We start from the raw sequence: 20,486 nt of genomic DNA, 5'->3' as shown, positions 1-20,486 counted from the left end.
CTGCTGTTATGCCTGCTTACATCTATAGGTTTGGAATGATAGAGTTTATATTTCTGGGGTGCGCTAGATAAATGTGGACCATACTGGATAATGTGTATATTAAACTCAACTAAAAACCAATGTATTGAGGGTACTGAGCTGAAGTAATCTAGCACAGCAAGGTCCTGGAGGAGAGAACAATATCAGTCCAATGACGCACCCCTGCCGTGTCCCTATTCTTTGTTCTATTAAAACAAATCTCATTAGAAATGTGTACAACATCCTGTTAGATGTTTCATAGGATAAAGCAAATAGCTGAAATAAAAGAACCTAATAACCTTTTCAGGGATGGAATTTTCCTTTTTTTTCCCCTGAGCCTGTTGGTTGCATTTCCATACAATTCCCACATACAAAAAATTTATTTCTTCACGCAGTCGCCATATAACTTAATTTTTCCTCTTCTTCTCCCTCTTTGTACATTTCCTCCCCCCATCCAAAATACACCCCATTTCCCCCAGGGCAACTCAGGGAGTTGTCCAATGTTGGTTTGGTTAATTCTTTTGCCATACTGTGTTATTCTGTTTGTTTATATCATATAATTGTTTATTTGTTCTTTGATTGTATATTGAGATATATATATATATATATATATATATATATATATATATATATATATAGCTATATTGTATTTGCTGTCAATTTTATCTTCAATAAAAATCATAATGAATATGTAATAAATAATAAGTTAAAACAATTGCTTTTCCTTTTTTTTTAGATTTTCAAAATAACAAATGGAATATTTTAGAAAGTGAAAGGTTTAGTGCAAAGTAGCACTCTTAATTAGATAAAACTTTTATCTACAGAAGAACTTCTAAAAGCAAGACAGTTCCTTTACGTGCAGTTGGAAGACATAATTATTTATGAAATATATATATTATGTAATATAAAAAATAAATAATAAAATAGGTACGCTTTGCTTAACTTATTAATCATACACATATATAGGTGCATGTACACGCGTGTGGCGCAGGCGCATGTGTAGTACCCCTAATCACTTAGTTTGTAAGGGTAAAGTCCAAGCCAGGCCCATGTTGACTTTAGAGTGAGTTTTACTGTAGCTCATATCTATTATACCATAATCTATTGACAAACAGGCGTGGAATGAGTTCATCTTACCAGGAAAAAGCAAAGTAGGTCTACTAAGGAAGACGTCTGTCTGGTGAGTAGAAAAATGTGAACTGGTCACAAATTGCATGTGTGTATTACAAATGACTGTGTAGTTCATATAATATTCAGTGATGAAGGGATTCAGGAATCTGAAAGGGTTAAGTTCTTTTATGCAGAGCATTTCGGTTATTAATACAAGGAAGTTTTTTTATTGCCAATAAGCACTTCAATATTTACTGATGTTAAGCAAATACGTTAGCATACGGAGTAAAATTATGTTTCTTTTATTGTCTGCTGAAAGTACTTATAGTATGCTAGAATGACACTAGTGAATTACCTGTAATATGGTAAAGATATGTAGACAGTGTGTACGGTATGAATGATTGCAATGCAGATGTAACGGGACCCAAGGTTGGGAGGGGGTCCCTGCTAGGGAGGCTGTTGAGGTGTAAGCTCTTCGGGGCAGGGTCCTCTCCTCCTGTATCACTGTCTGTATTAGTCTGTCATTTGCATTCCCTATTTAATGTACAGCCCTGCGTAATATGTTGGCGCTATATAAATCCTGTTTATTAATAATAATAATAATAATAATAATAATAACTCCCTTCCTATTGCATGTTAATTCCACCACCTACTAGTTTGTAAGCTCTTCGGGGCAGGGTCTCCTCCTGTGTCACTGTCTGTATTCGTCTGTCATTTGCAACCTGTATTTAATTTACAGAGCTGCAAAATATGGCCCTATATAAATCCTGTTTATTATTAATAATTATAATAATAATAATAATAATAATAATAATAAAAACATATTCATAGAAAATCGTTGTGCATGTAAGGAAAGAATGAGTCCGGTCTCACTAAACCTGATCCTGTGGTTAGTCACAGATCTTTCGCTACCCCCCATGTGTCAGATGTTTCGCCTTCTGCTCATTTTTGGTTAGCTTTGTCTACAAATATACCCTACACTATCTTCCTGAAGTTTAAAAATCACAGAAAATCTAAAGCTAAAAAGACATTTGAGGTTTGAAATTGCATAGGAGACCTTAACATGTGTGATATGAAATTATATTACCAATATACCTTTTTCATGTTTTTATTAAATATTAAACCACAATGTTCAGCACTTGCTGGTTGAGGTGAACAGGCTTAGAACTGAAACCAAATGCTGGTGCTTTCTGGGGTAACTTCTATGCAGAGGATCTGTCCCTAATAATGTACTGACCATGCTCTCCTGCTCCCTGTCCTTGATTTAGGTATAATATTTGTTACATTCAAATACACTATTGTCTCAATTGACATTGCCAGATGTCCAAGAGTGAGGTAATTGGGGGTTCCATCAAAATTTTACTGTAGTAGATATGTATTATTATAATATAGGCCTAAAAAGATTGAAAACAGCTGTCAAAACTACATAACATGGAAAAACTTAAATTGATTTTTTAATTGAGATTTGATTTATTTTAAAGTGCATCTGTAGGCATTTAAAAAAAAAAGTGGAGAAAAGTTTAAAATCTTGTCAAGCTATGTTTTTTCTGTCTATATTCTATCGTTGTGAATTATCTTTATTTGTCCCAAAGACGTAACAGAAAGTGAAAACAACCTTCCGAGATTTCAAAGGATTCTCCTTGTGCACAGTTTAAGGGCCCCAGTTTAAAGATTAATCCTCATGTTTTGTTCTTTGGATATTCCTTGGATTATTCATCCCCTTTTTTCTCAGTGACATTGGGGATTTTAGATGCCTAAATCTCCCTAACAAGAACAAAGACAGCAATAAAATCCTACTAAAAGGACTACGTCAAATCAGAAATAAAACAAGTTTTGTCTTCTGACTGAATAGCATCTAATACATTTTTAAATTATAATGGTATCTTTAGGAATACATTTGTTATCTACTTTGTACTCTATATTAGAGAATTACAAATTTAATTTATAATTTGTTATAATCAGGGAGTATCTATGATCTCAGAGTAGTTGTACCCAGTCATTTTGGGCAATATCTGTTAGTTTTCCTCTGCCGCATGGTGACCCAGTGACAGATCCTGCATGAATTTTGCATGTTTCCCCATTTTTGTGTGGGTTTTCCCCCTTCATGTCAAATACTTACTGGAACATTATTTGAGTTACCCTCCAAAACAATTTGTCATTTGTTGGGAATATTTGATTGTGTACTCCTCTGAAGGGCCATTATACTCACTATGGTCTACTATGTAAAATGCTACATGTTATGCTAGTGTTAAATAAATACATGATAATATTAAGATGAAAGATGAATAATGCTGTTATATAAAGTTCTTACTGATAAATGTATGTGGGTTTCATATGATTAAAAATAAATGGCCATGTGTATTGTAATTGATGTGTTACTGCTTATGAGGGATATAATCACATGATATGTAAATTAAATTTGAGTAAGCAATAGGGAATAACAAATCTGGGTTTGATTCACAAAGAGTTTTAAAGTTTGTAAAATATATGGTGAATCGTTTAAAAGTCAACGAAGAATTGAGTGTTCACTTCTGACCATTTGTACGGCTAATAAATAAGGTATTGTCAAACAAAAGGCCTTGGAAGCTGTTCACTGCCACATGGTACATGTACCAATGCCAAAATTTAAATAAATATTAAAACAATAACAGAATCTCACCTTACACCGAACGTCAGGTTTACCTAACAGCTCCAGCACGACAACAAAAAGCATGGCCGCGTTGAGCTCACCCATTTACAGTACAGATTTTATTGGCCAAGTAAGTTTACACTTGGCAATAATTTGACTTGGCAGTCACTCCACAAATACAACAATCAAACAAAAATTATAATTGCTGTTTATATAACAGTATATAAAGAGTTTTTTTTACAAGTCTACAGTTCTTAGTGAACTATTTCGTATCACAGCACAAAAAGGGAACCTGGGATTGCCATTGTGTCAAATAATTGACTTTTGTGACTAGCTGACCAGTGGCAAAGTCTTTGCAATGAATTATAGTTTTTTTCTTTTTTTCTGGCAGCAAAAGAGCAAAGTTTTAGCCAAAAATTTGCAGGTTGTGTATCTTCCCTAATTTCCCAAAACTCACGGTGGTGCGAAACTTGAATGTCAAACCTAGCAATGATCAAAACCTGGCAATGATCAAAAATTTCAGCAAACCTGAAATAGATTTTCTTCAAAGTCATTTGCTATTAGCTAGCAAATGTTTTGAATACTTGACCAGATTTATTCCAGGTTTGCTGGAATACCCAGCTTCACTGATGATTCAGCCTTGGCTAAATCAGCTAACTCAGGCCCAATATCTGAGTATAAGTGTGAATTTGTATGTGTATTCAGTGAACTTATGAGTGAAATGAGGAGGGAAGGAGGACAGTGTACTTTGGTAGTAGGACAATCCCTTCAAATGAAGGACACTAAGAACAGATTGGTATCTTGGAACGCACAGAAATTTCTTAACTGGAAACTTTAAATTCTTTTATTATCTTTACACAAGAAAAAACAGCAAATAAGCACAAAGCATATGATCAAAGGGTCAGTCCTGTAAAGTCTTTATGAGGATGGTTTCTAGGGATAGAGAACAGATGAGAACAAGTCCCAGGTAAGGTAATGTAATCATTCGAAGAGCAGTATCAGAAGTGATTTGTATTGAAATGTGCATTGCCTAAAAGCTTCTAACTTGATATGTGATGTGCATTGTAAATACTGTAAGATTTTCCATATCACTAAAAATACACAACTGGCAGAAACAGCTATTTACAATGTAATCCTTTTGCAAATATCTGTAAAAACGTATTTTACAAAAAAAATATTTATACTCAAATAACTTATTCTTTGGGCAATCAAGTGGATCTTTTTGACAAATCTGCTTCAGCGGTGTCTGGATTAAACACATCAGTCTTTACCATATTAAAAACATTTGTAGTTTTTTAGTCCCTTCTTGTCATTCCTTTTATAATCAGGCTTGCTCATTGCCTTTTAAGCGCTGCTTTAAAGAAACAAAGGTTTCCATATACACAGTATGTTGATGGCCAAAAAACCCAAAACTAAAGTTCCACTTTAAAGAATCCATGATCGGGCAGGTCAGTATTGCAGAAAGGGACAGGCAATGTCTCTTCTGCAATAATCTATTTTACCTGCCTGATTGCTTTGGGTTTCCCAGCTTCCTCTGGGAATTAATGAACATGCCAGGAATGAACGAACTCCTGCGCAGATACATCATCCCGGCCCAACCAGTGTTTAGTTCCGCATCAAAATAATGATTGCATGGCTTTGTTCCCTCTCTTATAATGAAGCATAACTCTTTTAGTTTTGGGATATGTGATTGTACGCTCTTCGGGGCAGGGTCCTCTTCTCCTCCTGTCTTTTGCGTAATATGAGTGCACTATAAAAATCCTGTTTATTAATAATAAAAATTATAATAATATATAATATAACAAGGGATTTAAATGTTTTGGGGATAAGGTTTGGTGTTAAAAACTACCGTGGTTTCATAGTAAATCCCTGGGATTTGTGAAATTCATAAATTACAAGTTGTTGGTTGGAATGACTGTATGCTTGCCGCTAGAAATACGGAACAATCTATAAAGTGGTGTATAACCTTTTCGCCAGTCAGTAATGTAAAGGAATGTATGCCCTCTTACAATGTATGCCCTCCTAAAAGCAGCCATATAGTCAATGTGTGTTGGAGCTGTTATTTCTGTGCAAGGAGATTAACTGTTTTTAAAATTTGTTATCATTGATCATGTTAGTTGGCAGCTGGGTATTTCCTGTGTAAGTACACATGCAGTGTTTATTAATATTTTAATTTCTATTGTTAGCACACGGCATAGCCCAGCTTCCCATGAACTATGTTTGACAAATCTTGTTTAGTAGCCCTACAAATAGGCAGAATTGAGTTTTGCCCGTATCCACCTTATCAACTTCTATTTGAGGCTTGTAGAAAGTTTTGTAAACTTCAACCAAGATTTACAAAACTATTCTTTTATCAAACTCAGCAGGTTTTCTCATTCTTAGCTATAGGTACAGTGAGGGGTTATGCTCAGGATCATCTTTGCTGGGGTCAAAGGACACTTGTCTGGTTCATCCAACTCAGATCACACACCAAGGTATCAAAGCTGGCTTGCAGGTTTATTGAAGGTTGCAGGTAAAACAACAAAACAGCAAAAGAAAACCTTGCCTGTCCGGCACTTACTATACATCAGACGTCCCTGTCTATCAGCTGAAGGGCTTCTCCCTGTCAGCTCAAAACCAAGCTTTCAGCAACCTTCTACTCACTTTTGAGCTCACTCACACAGATTGACCCGAGCTCACTCTCCCGGACCGACTTTCTGAGTCTCGCTGCAGAGCTCCCTCACACAGAACCCCTGTCTGTGTCTCTCCGCAGAGCTCCCTCACACAGAGCCCCTGTCTGTGTCTCTCCAAGCAGAGCTCACTCAGACAGTCCACCTGTCTGTGTCTCCAAGCAGAGCTACTGACTGAGCTCCTGGCTCTATGTTATATCCCTACCCTCAGTGCTTCTTTATTAATTATCTCACAGGTGACAGTCTTCCACCTGCTACTTTACATAGGAATCTTGGACAAATATATCTCCCTTCCACCTCCAATTCTGCCTTGGTGTCACAGTAGCTATGACCTGAATATTGCTTTGGGCTGCCTGACAAACTGAAAATCCAGCATACAAGGCTGTCTGACAAAAAACAATAGAGTTGCTATTCTCTTACCAAATAAACAGTGACTGTGCTGTGGTAACCAGGTACCTTGTGATCTCCACTCTCACATGAATAAGCTTAGAAGGTGACTTTTTCTATTTATGCTTTTACTGATTTTTAGGGTTACCTAGAAATGGTGATTTATGCCTTAATGATTCAGGGTATCTAAACCCAAACAATTAAACTAAAGAGGTTGTTGTACAAGTGCCTGAAAACATTCAATGTTAAAGTGGAACTGAAGCTAGTGGGACCCAGGGAGAAGAGATGTAGAAAGTTTTTCTACCAAAGATAACTCAGCATTTTTAATTTCATAGCATGTATAACCCTAGAAGAAAATTGTAATACATTTTAGCCTATCAGTCCCTAGATGTGGTTGCATTGGAGGTGAGAAAATGGAAAGCTATTTGTAGTCCACATCAGAAGAGCACTCTAGGGTGACAACACTGCTTCTAACTATAAATACTGTCCAGGGTAGGAAATGTGTTACTGGTAGAATTACCTGATGAAAAAAAAAAGCAAAAAAAAATGCCTGATTAAAGAAAATTAATGCAGCTACAACATCTATGATTAGGTAAGCTAATATTTATACAATTTTGGTTTGAGGTTTAGATTTGCTTTTAAATCCAATTCTTCTTTAATGGTGGCATGGGGATATTCCAAGATGACAATCCCAGGATTCATCTGGTACAAGAGTTGTACAGAGAGCATGAGACATTATTTTCACACATGGACTGACCACCAACAGACCTAATCCCCATTGAGAATCTTTGGGATGTGCTGGAGAAGACATTTTCCAATAGTCCAATTCTGTCACTAGTATAGGATCTTGGTGGAAAATGAATGAACAGAAATAAATGTTGTGACTTTGCATAGGCTTATCGAAACAATACCATGATAAATGCGTATTGTAATCAAAGCTAAATGTCCAATAAATCATTAGCGTTTGACTCTTTTTTGGCTAAGCAGTGTATTTTCCAATTAAATTATAACTACAGATCTCACCAGCAAGGTGTATACTCGAGCTCTTGTTTACCAAGGGTGACAAACTTATCTGAGTCATTTTCAGTGTTGTCACCCTTTCCCACACTTACCTGAGCTGTATTTTAAGCAACTGTGCCAATGGGTACTCCGGTTATATTTGTAAAAGTGCAGTCACATTATCAGGAAATTTACATTATGATGAAAGTGATGGATGTATGGCAGTGGCTTGATTTGGACTGAAACATAATTGGAAACAAAAAGTTTATAATCTGGCCAGATTTTCGGCTCCAGTTTTCGAGTCCCATCAGTCTTTCACTGAGATTCTGGTTTTATTATAAAGAGGTTGTACAGTGTGATCTATCACCACATGGGTTTCACCTTAGTGCTGATATAAAGGGGAAAATATGCAAGCAGGAGGATATGGGTCCTATAATTATCACCAAAAAAAAAACAGGTTGAGGAAAAAAAAAGTAATTGGGCATGTGTAAAATTGTATAATTGTAAAAAAAATGGCATTCTTTAGGCAACAGCCCTCCTTTAAGCTTTTTCCTAGCAGTAACCTCCAAACCTTCCAAAAATTCTTCCATGACTTCACTTTTGACCAGTCAAGTGGATGGAAGAAATATTAAATAACAGAGATTCAAATTAAGCTCTTTTGCCATCTTATAAAATTGTGGGTTTTGTTGTATATACCGACTTTCCTTTAGTTAATCAGCACCCTAAATTGGTAAAGAGTGAGTAGCTGGTCCTTTCTCAGCACCTCCTCACTACTGGGTGCCTAAAAAGAACTTAATTCTTTCTGTCTTGATCTGTCATATCCCAAGGTCTTGTCATTAAAAAAATAAAATAGATTTGGAGTTTCCTATTCTAAATTTGACAAAATCCAAATTTTAAGAAAATCATTGAATAAAGCAGATAATAAAACAGCATTTCTGAGCCACCCTCAGGCTTTTAATTCTTTAAGTTTTTAATTTACTGGTGAATATTTCTTTAAAAAGTGCTTGCTAATTAGTCTTTTCTATCTTTTTGGAATAGGCAGTCATTTATGAACCTGTTTTTTTTTAATGTCATCCTATATTAGGAGGACTGTATTTATAGATCATCCTTACAATGGGCCTAATTTATTAAAGCTCTCCAAGGCTGGAGAGAATACACTTTCTCCAGTGAAGCTAGGTGATCAAGCAAACCTGGAATGGATTTCATCAATGTAATTTGCTATTTGCTAGCAAATGCTTTGAATCCTGGACCAGATCTATCCCAAGTTTGTTGGATCACCCAGTTTCACTGATGAAAGTGAATCCTCTCCAGCCTTGAAGAGCTTTAATAAATCAGAGCCAATGATTGGATCAATTTATTAATTACATTAGTGGCAATTTGCAATACTTTTGATGTCCTTTGGCACCTGTAAACTCAGTATTTCCAACCACATGCCTTGACTTCCTCTGTATTACTATTGATAACCAGCACATGATGTTATACTGATAAAAAATTGGTTTAATTTATGCTTTCCAAAAATAAAATGACTGTTAAGGAAAAGCAGAAATGACTGATTTTGTTTTTTATTTGCAATGTGGATAATACCTATGGAAAGAGTACTACTCTACTCGGAAATTTCTGGCATACAATTTCCACAACACCATGTTAGATTAACTTCAGATATTGAGACAAATTTACAAGTCTTTCATAGTTTCTTTTTTAATTCTTTATTTATAACAAGAAAGGTTTCAAAAGACAGCAAATCATAACAAATCAGCCACAGGTAATTAAAGGTCAGGACAGTCCCATTGTAGAGGACAGTGAGGGGAACGTTACAAGCATAGACACGTGAAGGTGCATGTAAACCAAAAAAGATTTGTGACAAAGGAGAATTATTTAAAGCTAACTTTAGGTGTAAAAGAATATACAGGTTTGAGACAAAGATTGCTTAAGATTTTCCATGCATGGGCTGCATTAGGCAAATAATGCAATGGGGTTTTCCTGTATAGTTTCCTGGAGAAGAAGGAGGCATGCCAAAGTGCCACTTCTGGCTGATTGATAATCAATAGGTCTGTAAGTATGGTAATAATGTCTGATACTCATAACCAGAAGAATGCAAAAAAAAGGACATCTCCAAAAGATGTGCCGCAAGGTACCACATTGTCAACAAAGAGGGCTCACACTAGGATACGTTTAATGTAGGACAACTAGGGTACTTTACCCTTGGGTGAGGAGTTTCTAGTTTGTTTTTTGATATTTATTACTTAAAGATTCCTTGTGACATAGTAAAGGAGCTGGTGATCAGTTAAAGAAACAGCAAAATCTTTTTCCTAGCTGGAAACAAAGGCTGAAGGTGATGTAGATGTAATGACGGCAGTTGATAAGTATAGGATAAAACTCCCTAAGGGACTTAGTCTTTGGTAAATAAATAATGACGGTGTTATATGTCATGTGTTGTTGTTCATCTGAGGTTGTATTTAGCCAATTTTAAACCTGCTATCAGATGTCTTTCTCATTCCAATGACTGTACACACAAAAGTTAGACTGATCCAGTTAAGCCAGATTTGTTTGCATTACCCTCGTGTCCAGGGCCGCTCCTACTTCTCTACACCTTTCAACAATCCAAGTTTTTCAGTTAATAGTGAGAATAAACAACAACACAGGACAGTTAATATTTTATGACAACCATTTGTGTTTATTCATATTTGTAAAAAAAATCACTTAAAGTTATTAAACATATATATTACATAACATAACTGTTCTTTTGGCTTCTTTTTTATTTTGTATGTTTACAATAGAATTAAAATACCTTGTGTACAATAGTGTTCTATGGGATAGAGAGGATGTGAGGGGAAGTATGAGATATAGGAGTTTCTTGCCAGGAAATGTATTCTTGATATGATCTTGAGGTCACAATAACAGAATGGTTTGTTGTATTTCACAGGTTGAAGAATATCTGGTGAAGCTTTACATAATTAAGTGATGACATGGTGTGTCCTGGTAAGTAACTGATGGTTCTAATGGAATATCATAACCGTTCTGTCTATTCTTTGTCTTTTCCTCACTCGTTTACTTGCATGCTCTTTATCTTACTTATCCAACCCAGCCCAGGTGTGCAGTTCCATGACATGTAATAGAGGCATGTTATCTATAATACTCTACATTTTATCTCTCCTTCATGGGCCATAAAGGCAAAATGAATACAGTAAACAAATATTGCTCACACATTTGGTATTTCAACAAAGGGGACTAATATTATTTATTAACATCTAGACATGCACTAAAACGGGAAAGCTAACACTGAACACAGGTGGGAAATGTAGTGGGATCAGATTATATCAATTTATATATAACAATTCTATTTCTACTGTTAGAACTGAATGAATATTGGTATAATGAATGCAATGCCTTCATTTTTAGCAACTCTGCACACAGCTGTGCATTTAAACACATTTTTATTGCATTTTATGCCGATTTAGCATACAACATTGACATATGTAAAGTATGGTCTGTCTTACCTTTGTCAACGTTACTATAACAGTTGATATGATTGCCATTAAGTGGATGGAATTTAAATTTGGCTAGCATGGGGACCCATGCGATTAAGAAGGACACATTGCAGCACAAAGTAAATAGGCAAAGAACAAAACTCTGCTGTGCTTGGTTATTTGGATCAGAATTATCTAATATGTAAAATAATTATGGTTTGATCCAACAAGCGCTTTTCTTCCATTACTGTTTCTTTATTCTAACTTTTCAAAAAACACTTACAATATATAAAGGTTGGAAGAAATCCTTAGGACAGTTAAACAGTGAGACCATTACATCACATCTGATCATAGAAGAATAATTAAAATATAACTATAGGCATATTAAGTTAAATCTTAAAGCCGCTTTAAAAAACACAACCACCTAAGTTTGGAATGCTTACAAATATGTACCAATCATGGATATTGGTCACATTGTCTACAACAAAAGAGAAATGTCTGATGTGCTTGGTAGTCAGTAGCTCTGCCTGTATCCGGACCTTTTCTTTAAAAAGATCATAAAAGCAATGCCCTGGAATTGATCACATAACTTACACCAAATTATGAAGAAGTTTACGCATGAGTAATGATAAGGATTACAATGCTTTATGTACTGTGTATGACCATCATTCTGGGGATTGCTGAAATTTGTGTGATAAACTATAACAACTTTTTAGCCTTTATCAGTTAAGAGACAAAAGAGGAATGCATGAATGAATGAATAAATATTGGAATTTTTTTATTCGTTAATACATATATTTATACTGGTCAATCACTGATTTGCATTAGATTTGATTTGTCAGCTAAATAAAACATAAAAACTTTTTGTTAAAATGGCCCAACTGATTGCTTATGTATACAGTTAATGGTAAATTTAGACAAAAATATTTCTTGGTCTTGGGCGCTCAATGATGATGATAATATAGAGAACCATAACTAGAAGACTTAGGATCTAAAAGAGCGTTAACCTTATTTTTCTACTTAACTGCTATAAGGACAAAACGTCTAACTATGTTTGTATTCCTCTCCATGACTTCTGTCTTCCTGACATTATTGTGTTCTTAAAGATTTCCAGACCAAGGATGATGTCTACTGCTTTTCCCTGGCCAAGGCACTGTACTATGTTATTTCTCCCGTGACAGTAGGATTTTATGCTCCATGGGGTAGACGCAAGGACATTCTACTTAACAAGATTGAAAGTGAGTCTCAGATCAGCCTATACATGTAATTGTTAATATAAACTTTTTTCCCCCAGTTTATGAAATTTTTCGCTTTCAGCACTTTTGGTCATCCATGGAAGCACTCTATTTTTAACTTGTATGAATCATACAGTCTCAACAATAGCTAAAATTGATAAGACATTTGAGATTTGGAATGTACAAGCAAAAGCCACAGATTTATTGGAAGGTTAATGGGAAATTGTGCAAAGGAGAATTACCAATAAGGCAATGAAATAAAATATATATATATATATATATATATATATATATATATATATATAAGCGCACAAGGTGGAACAAAGAGAGGACCCATGTCCCCAGGACATTTGATCAATATATGTAACACAGGGACTTAAATGGTTTATGTGCAATTCTCCTAATGGACTTATGTAGTTACCACCGTCCTTTGATTTAGAGAATCTCTTTATCAAGTAACATGCTTGCAATGTTGAAAACAGCTATTGTGTTTTGCATAGCATTTTTTTTAATTTTTAAAGAGAGAAAAAAATGTTACCCAGGAATTGCTGGATTGTAGCTGTTTTAAATACTTAAGCAGTCTAGCTCCAATCACTGTCTTAGCAATGAATTCATTCAATTAATTCAGCCCTTGTTTACCTCTTCTTTATTCTTGTGATTTGGTTTGTAGAATATCTTTGTATGGAATCATGGAAAAAAGAACAGGATGAAGTTGCTAGGACCAAGCAAAGAACACGCAAAACCACGGGAAAAGACCTCATAAAGCTTATCTTCCTTATGATATTTCATCATCCTGTCATCACAGAAAACCACAAAGAACGAAAGAATATACGTTTCATTTTTATACGCTTCAGTGCATGGGAATATGCAGGCAGTGACCACCTCTGGGCAGGTCTTGTTACCACCCTCTGTGATGGCATTGAGAACTATTTTGGTCTGGCTCCTATAAGTGTCTATCGAGCTGTAGGCAGGAAAACCAAAATTATTGATGCACCACTCAAACAAGAATGGGTTAGTAAGAAGTTTCTGTGTATCCCACTATGGATTGCTACTATTTTAGTTATCGTAATTGGAATCGGTGTTGGTGCTATGTTTATAATATTTGGCTTTCCATTTGGAGACCCAACTGGAGATATGCTGGCTGCTGCTGAAGGTGTTGGGGCAACCGTTGTTGGCATTTCTGCAGCAGGGATAATGAGAGTGGTTATTATGACCATTAAAAATACAATTATCACACAAAAGGGTGTAGTGCAGCAAAAGATGAACCGGACGGACATGAGTTCCCAGCTGGGCTTCATGAGTGATGTAAAGCGGGAAGTTAAAATCATCACCCGCTACCTTCAACTCATGGAAGTGTTCCAACGACAGAAAATTAAAGTTGTTTTAGAAATCACAAACCTAGACAGGTGCATGCCAGACAAAGTAGTTGGAGTTTTGAATGCCATGAATATTCTTCTCTCTGATTCCAGTGCACCATTTATTTCTATTCTAGCTGTGGACCCCAGCATTATTGTGGAATGCGTAGAAAGTTCCCTAATATTGAAAGGCATGGCAAACAATGGTTATCAGTTCCTAAATCGAATTATAACTCTGCCTTTTAGTGTTCCTAAAATGGACTGTGGAACTAAGTGCTTCCTGATGAGAAAAATAATTGAAGGAAATAGTGAGCAGGTAGGAGAAAATGAAGAAGAAACTGTAATAGATTTAGTAGAGGTACCAAATGAAAAAGAACAACTCCTTCGACAACGAGCAACCCATCAAAATGATTTTGGAGTTCAGAACCTTCCTTTAAATGTCAGAAGCTCTGTAGAACTCGGACAAACTGGCAACTTCTTTGTAAATAAAGGACCACGCACCAAATCCTTAATAAATGATGCCTTTTCATACCTGTTTGATGAAAGCATGAAGGACTATATTACTGACAATGTTGTTCATATCAAGAGGATAGTAAACACTATCACTATAACCATCAGACTTATGATTAGAGAAGTCCCAAGGACTAAGATTAGGCCTCACAAAGTAACAGAATGGGTAATTCTGGCAACACAATGGCCGTGTCGCCTCAGCTGGATATTGCAGTGCATTGAAGATGAACAACAGAGGAGGTGCCTTGATGAAACTGATACGACAGGAGAATATTCTGCCTATGGTCGAATATACCTTTGGGATGTTTTTGAGAGGTCTTTGGAAGAATTGGATGCCATTAAAACAAATCTCAAACAACTTCTGGAGCTAGATGGGGACCCGGAGATTTTTCACAAACTATTATATGAAAATTTCACTGTAGCAGATGCAAACTTTTTCTTGCCATTCACTGTCAATTTAGATCAATCCATTAAAAGACAGATGGAACTTTTACGAGGCAGTAACAACATGTGGGAATCCAAAAAGAGCAACAAACTGACCATGTTGACTTTACTGAACATGAATGTAGATGAAGTCTGTAAAGAAGTAAGTTTATTTAGGTATTTTTATATATAAGTAAATGTGCTGATTTTTATTAAAAAGACAATTTCTATAGATTACTGCACATTAGTTTATTGAACATATCCATTAACTAATGTTAGGTGGGGTTTGAAAAGTTCTTTTCTGAATAAGAAATAAATGCATTACTATCATAATACATAGAGCACAAGTCACCCAACATACACATTCCTACATTTCAATTCAAATTTATCAATTCTACCCTCTTTTCTTTTTCAGATGAGTAAACTAAGTTTTCGAGAGGAGAACCTCCAGCTGTATAAACAGAAGATAAAGGATCACAATCTTAATGGCCGAGCCCTGGTTTATAGTGATAATAATGAAATAAAAGACGTTTTATGTATGGGTCTAGGAGACTGGACACTCTTCAGTGTATATTTCTTAGGAGTACTTCCAGCACCTTCTGCTGCTCCCACAACAGTCCCAGTTTTTAGCAAGCAAGAAGCACAAAAACTTGACATGGAATCCAAAGAGAATATCTTGAAACAAAGCAAAATTTCATTGTATATTTCAAATGAAGATATTTCGTAAACCATGTGCACATACACTGAATGGACAGATATTTGTCAAAACCTGACTATATAAATGTAATAGTTATCCCATTCATTTTAGGAAGAAAGGAAGTTTTAAGCTTGTTAATTCTGTATGAAGATGTCCTTGGTGTAAATGATTTCCGAAGCATGATGGAATGTCTTCATTCTTACTCTGCAATCCCATCTGTTACTTGTGGGAACGTGGGGTGATCAATATTACTATAAGCAGGATAGGAATTCCTGCAAATTAAAATGATTTTGTTTTTTTTTTACTATTTAAAGAATAATGTGAATTACTGTATATAAAAGAAATATTTAAATTATATATGGACTAACAACAAAAATTGAATATAACTAACTAGTTCTTACATATAGTTTTTGTATTAGTGTTCAGGTTTTTAAACTTCATTTTTACCTGGTAATCCTGCAAATAGCACACCTCCTGTCTCTTCATCACTGCTTTTTTATCCTACTGCATTTATGGAGATAGCTAGGGTTGAACTTTAAACATCTCATTTATCTTTGGTAGGAACCCAATGTAAAAGGTGCCACAATTTTAAATTCTCGCTCCAAAATGGAAATTCCTTACAGGATTTTTACATGCAACACCATTCAACACTCAATATCCATAAAAACATAATTTATTCCAAAAATATAAAATACACATCTCCTTTTGTGATATGTATACAAATGTCAATTCCCAACTATTGTTCCTGACACTGTTCACAGTTACTTCCTCTTCTAAAGAGAAACTTGTAATGGGAATGCATTAATATTAATTTTATTACACAGTATTTATATAGTGCCGACATGTTATGCAGTGTGCTACAAAGTCCATAGTCATGTCACTAGCTGTCCCTCAAAGGGGCTCACAATCTAATGTCCCTACTTTAGTCATGTGTCTTTATTAAAGTACAAAGTCAATTTTCTGGGGGGAGGAAGACAATTAACCTAACTGCATGTTTTTGGAATGTGGAAGGAAACCAGAGTACCCGTAGGAAACCCACACAAACACAGGGAGAATCTGCAAGCTCCATGCAGATAGTGTCTTTGCTGACAAATGAATCTGAGACCTAGCACTGCAAAGGCCAAAGTGCCACCGTGCTGCCACGTCTATGAATGATTACAGTGATTTAAATAATTACATTCTATTATCTATCCAAAATAGAATATACAAGTTAAATTGCACTTAAATAATACTTTGGACTTTAAACATATCCATTCATTCATTTGCATGACATGGTATATTGATGGGAGTAGTAGTCTGCAGCAGAGATTAAGCGTTTCTTTTCTGCTAATAGGTGACTGCATTTCTGGCAAGCTAAACAAGTATTTTCACACTTTCTTAAAATGTTCATAACCTGAAAAAAAGACAAATTAAGCAGGTATTTGAGATTAGCAATGTTTTTACTTAGCACTTTTGCTGTTCAGTCCTGGGTTTGGGCACCAAAAATAAAGTAAAAAATATAGATTCTCATCAATGATAAATTGTTGCTGATATGCAGCATGTAGCATTTTTTCACAGGAAGGTTGATATCCTTTACAGCCAATGCACTGCTAGTGTACACAGTCTCTGAGACTGTTCAAAAAAATCATACTGTTCTGTAACACCACACAAAGCTAAAGGCACCCCCTATGCTCATGATTTAATTGATTTTCAATGCTGACCTCAGTGCTGAATCCTTAGTAAAGCAAACCCAGATTCACTATTCCCAGTAGTCTACACATTTAAAGCTATAAACGTCTTTTAATTTTGTAAAATAGAACATAATTTTTCCTATTACCCACCATGCATTTTGCAAATGCAGAAGTGGAATTAGGCAATTCCAATCATCCCATAGCAGTTATCGTGAGTGGTGGTCAGATCATTCAACTCCAAGCCAATACAACCTTGCATTAGAACTCAGAATTAGATCAATCTGATCTTACATCACCTGCCACCGAGTAGGCGGATAGACGGTGAGACCTGTCATTATCTGGAGGATGGATTGGCTAAACTTTTCAATACCTGTCATTGACTCTTGTAATTTCAGTGTTACGAGCACCATTAGATAACACATTTAAGGACAGACAAGCCGTAATATATTATGTTTTTCAGGAGATTTTTTAAATCTCATGGTTTTGTGACATTTTTCAAAGTCAAATAAAGGTAATTAAACAATAGAAAGCGTACAAATGCAAAAACTAAAAACAGTGAAATTGTTTGCTGTATCCTTTTAATTTTTAACTGTTACAATCTTAGCTGTAATGCAAGTTTCCCATGTCAAAGGTGATATGTCAGTGAAAGGTGGTGTTTGGTATGTGTGGGATACCTAATCAGAATAGGGAAACTTGTACATTCCCACAACATAAAAAAACAGGACAGAAACATGGGGGCTATCATTATTATTCTTCTGAATAATACTTGTTACTTGGTTGTGGAGGTAATGGGTCCGATTTATTAAAGCTCTCCAAGGCTGGAGAAGATACACTTTCATCTGTGATCCTGCAAACCTGGAATAGATATGGTCCAGGATTAAAAACATTTGCTAACAAATAGCTAATGACTTTCAAGAAATCCATTCCAGGTTTGCTGGATCACCCAGGTTCACGGATGAAAGTGTAATTCTCCAGCCTTGCTGAGCTTTAAAAAATGAGGCACAATGAGCATAAAAAAGGCATGTAGCACATATAGCCAAAATCGTGATTTTGAATCCTTGCTCCGGATTAATTATGAAATCCAGGTAACTAACACTCAAAATAAATTGAAGGCTGCAACGTTAAACAAATGATCCTACTGCTAAAGACCACAACGGTCTTTACACAGAACTTTTCTGTCCTATTATTTATGACTACAAAATAATTTGGTCAGTAAAGAAGTAAACACACAATTTGCATATCCTACATTGTAGAAAATATTGCTCTCTTTACATGTGATCTGTTCTATTGGGCATTGCAGTGCAAGTGCATTGCTGTAGTATAACACACAGGAACCAGATTTTAATAGTTTAGTATATTCAGTGGTAGCAATGTACTTTCAGAAGAAAGTGATGAAAGGATCCTGCCTGATTTTTTTTTTTGGAATTATAATTCCGCTTTATATTTGAATCCATTTTTCGGTCCCCCTTCTCGTTTCTAGATGGGTGTTTAGATTGACAATCTCCAGAATTAAATACATAAAAAATGTTATTAAAAATAATTTTTAATTTGGTTTTATATAACAATTTAAAAATATACCGTTTTACAACTCCAATATGTCTTCTGGTAATCCATTTGGAAAGTTTTTTGGAAACAAAAGTCTCTTTGTTTAAAGTTACATAGGGTGATTTGTTTTCCATCATTTAAACCAAAGCTGCTGTATGTTGTGAAATACCTGTGTCCTTTTCAACCTGGCTATTTTAATATGCTGAAAAAAAAGTTCTACATTGTAAGACATTCGTTATAAACAAATACACTACACAGCAAGTTCCATCAGGTCTCCTTATCTGGCTCCCACCCAATTCCTCCTATTGCCTTCTCCCCACTAAAAAAGCAAACAAAGGCATGCCAAAAGTAAATGTTCTGTTCTTGAAACTCCATCGTACATATTGGAGATATATCAGGGTTATTTTAGTGAAACTGATAACAAACTGTAAATATTTTTCAAAGCATCAAAGGGTTGAATATTTACATGCGAGTTGGTGAAATAGGTACTAAGCTGCCGATTGTTTGTAAACACAACATTAAAACTAGAGGAAAACTGTCCAGTGGAAAATAATTTTTGAATGATACAGTACTTATTATTTTAGTGGGATGCATGAAGATCAAAAGAACATTATTAAAGCCTACTCTGAATATGCTAATCTGGCCTTTGCAGTGCTAGGTCCCAGGTTTGAATCTTAGCAAGGACACTCTCTGCATAGAGTTTGTATATTCTCCCTGTGTTTGTGTGGGTTTCCTCCCACATTCCAAAAACATGCAGTTGGGTTAATTGGCTTCCCCCTACAATTGGTCTTAGACTGTAGTTATGACATTCCCAGAAATCTGAGACTGTTATTTATTTGAATTAACTGGGATGTGGCACAATTTATTTATATTGATGAATATGGTATGAACTTGACTATTTTGTTTGGACTTGTGGTAAAGACATATGACTATGGTAGGGATAATAGATTGTGAACCCCACTGAGGGACAGCTAGTGACATTACTATGGACGTTGGGAAGTGCTGCGTAATATGTTGACACTATATAAACAATAGTTAATAATTCTAATTTAAAAAAAAAGGATTTCCCTGATGTGGAAAGATAAAATGCAAGTCAAGTAGACACTTTCAATGTATGAACCAGACACAAATTTACACCCATTGCTCATGTACAAGCCTTGACACTGTCTGACATGGACCAAGAGCAAATGTCTTGGTTGTGTTTTGTCACTTCAAGCAAAATTAAATTCCTCTTCTCACTCCCCCTTTGCCAGCTCAGACATCTTTTCCCAGTCTTCCTCCAGGTTAAGGTCTTTGGCTATCTTGATTGACCAGGCTAGAATGACATGCTCATGTGTATTGGAGTTCATTTAATCCCTTGGTTATGCCTAGATTGTACACCTAGGCACTAAGTGTACAGTCAACAATTGTGAACAGGCAGGTAAGTTTGTTTTATTGCAGAAGGGACATAGTCGGAGTCTTCTGCATTAAATAACCTACCTGCTTATATATTTTTTTTGTTTTTAAAAGTCTATTGCTGCTTTAAATCCTAATATTAAACTTCTTTTTTCGCCCCCCTTTTTGGTCTTTTATTTATACAATTGAAAGCTTTCTTTATATATCTGTTTGATAAGGGCACTGTGGGTGCTGCAGTGTTACTGTATTTCAAGCAGTCATGTTAGTTTTACAAGTTTGAAAATACCTCCCACATGGAGAAGAGAAGGGATGTTCTGTAGTCCTAACTCTTCCTGTGCTGAGATGGCAATACTGAACTTTTATACATTAGTTACATA

General features: G+C 35.5%; 1 protein-coding gene across 1 annotated transcript; it reads left to right on the top strand.

The window, feature by feature from the left end:
- Positions 1 to 1,124: 1,124 nt before the first annotated feature.
- Positions 1,125 to 17,894, top strand: LOC140344091 (NTPase KAP family P-loop domain-containing protein 1-like). Its single transcript, XM_072431019.1, has 5 exons — positions 1,125 to 1,198; positions 10,736 to 10,791; positions 12,386 to 12,517; positions 13,185 to 14,965; positions 15,218 to 17,894. The coding sequence occupies exons 2-5, from the start codon at positions 10,779 to 10,781 to the stop codon at positions 15,527 to 15,529; spliced, it is 2,238 nt and encodes a 745-aa protein (XP_072287120.1). The 5' UTR covers positions 1,125 to 1,198; positions 10,736 to 10,778; the 3' UTR covers positions 15,530 to 17,894.
- Positions 17,895 to 20,486: the final 2,592 nt, after the last annotated feature.

This window comes from Pyxicephalus adspersus, chromosome Z, assembly GCF_032062135.1.
Source record: "Pyxicephalus adspersus chromosome Z, UCB_Pads_2.0, whole genome shotgun sequence".
Taxonomy (NCBI): domain Eukaryota; kingdom Metazoa; phylum Chordata; class Amphibia; order Anura; family Pyxicephalidae; genus Pyxicephalus; species Pyxicephalus adspersus.
Note: the sequence above shows the minus strand (reverse complement) of the source record. Positions and strands in the feature narration are given on the sequence as shown.